The sequence below is a fragment of the Austrofundulus limnaeus genome, unplaced genomic scaffold (assembly GCF_001266775.1).
Source record: "Austrofundulus limnaeus strain Quisiro unplaced genomic scaffold, Austrofundulus_limnaeus-1.0 Scaffold371, whole genome shotgun sequence".
NCBI lineage: Eukaryota > Metazoa > Chordata > Actinopteri > Cyprinodontiformes > Rivulidae > Austrofundulus > Austrofundulus limnaeus.
Window position 1 is genome coordinate 389953 of NW_013952773.1, and position 1375 is coordinate 391327.

The 1375-nt window shown below is 36.8% G+C and overlaps 1 protein-coding gene across 2 annotated transcripts in view; it reads right to left on the reverse strand.

Annotated features, from left to right (window-relative positions):
• Window positions 1-1375, reverse strand: part of clcn2b (chloride channel, voltage-sensitive 2b) — a 274822-nt gene that overhangs the window by 135942 nt on the left and 137505 nt on the right. For both annotated transcript variants that reach the window (XM_014023466.1, XM_014023465.1), the window contains exon 10: window positions 307-408. In XM_014023466.1, coding sequence (XP_013878920.1) covers window positions 307-408 — 102 coding nt within the window. The remainder of the gene's footprint in view (window positions 1-306; window positions 409-1375) is intronic.

Below are 1375 nucleotides of genomic sequence, written 5' to 3' on the forward strand. Positions count from 1 at the left end.
GCCTTTGAAGGGAGTCTTCAAAATGTCCTAAAAGTTTTACATTGGGTCAATCATTCCAGCCCAAATCCAAATTATGACTTTATCATAACACATTATGTGAAATCTTGGAAATGGAAATAATGTCCTGTCTTAACAGAACTTTCTAAAAAACAGCTTCAGAGCTGCCTACATAACCAACAAAACATATTCTCCAGCAATTTGTGACTCATTTAGGTTGTAGAGATAACTGTGCTGCAGAGAACACAGCTGGACTCCTCTGGAATTCCCCTCAGAAGAAAGTGCACTCACTTCCTCAGATATACTTACTTTTTCATGAGGAATTTATTGATGGTCTTCTGTTTTCTTATGAACTGGACTATCAGTCGGTTCAGGTAGACAAACAAAGCCCCACCAAATCCACTGGCAATACTGCAGAGACAGAGAAACACTCCTGTTAGCTACAATCTTCTTTACGTCTGGCACCACAAAGCACCTCTGCCTGATGAAACCAAAAGTAAAAAGAACAAATTAGTTCAAGTGTAAACAAACCGGTGCGTCAAAACAACATTTTCTCTCTTGATCCACCTCCATAAGCTTGGTCCCAATAAAACCAATGGAAATGTAATGAGGCTCTAATGCACTGGAGGCAGATGTCAGCGCTAAGTGAGAATGTGATGTAGTGAAGTCATAAAACACGTACAGACTACAACAAAGACATGATGTGGAAGAACAGCAGAATGTAAATAAAGAGGAACAACAAAATGAGAACAACAGAGGAACAAAGATATAGAAAGAAAAGAAAGAAGAAAAATGAGGGAATGAATCAAAAACTAAATCAAGAATTACAGCTGAGAGATGTGGGGGCATAATGCTGACAGATGGGGATGTGTGGGGGAGTCAGAGAAAAAGTAGAAAGAGAGGTTTATATAAGCGTGTATTTAAAAGCTCAGTGGGAGTCTCTTTATGGCAGAGAGAAGAGAAAGAAACAGGAAATATGTGGGAGGAAAATGAATAAAGTCAGACATGTCCACAGATAGCCCAACACTTGTAAATGTTTCTTGCTGCATTATTGCGATATTGAGTCATCTATGCCAGACAATTTTTTGTAGATTTTAGATAACAATTTGGGGGATTTAAGATGAAGAAATTCCAATATACTTGATGGTGTTTCTAATAAAATATTATTGAGCTTAAATTTAGATTTTATTATAGATTTAATTTGTTGATATTCTAATTTCTTCTTGTCAATGCCATATTGCATTATTAATCTATTAAATGGAACAAAGTCTGCACCCTCAAATATATGTTCCAGGAGTTCAACTCCTTTACATCTCCAACCTGGRAAGTTTAACATAGTTTTTTGTTGTAAGATGTCAGGATTGTTCCAGATGGGTGT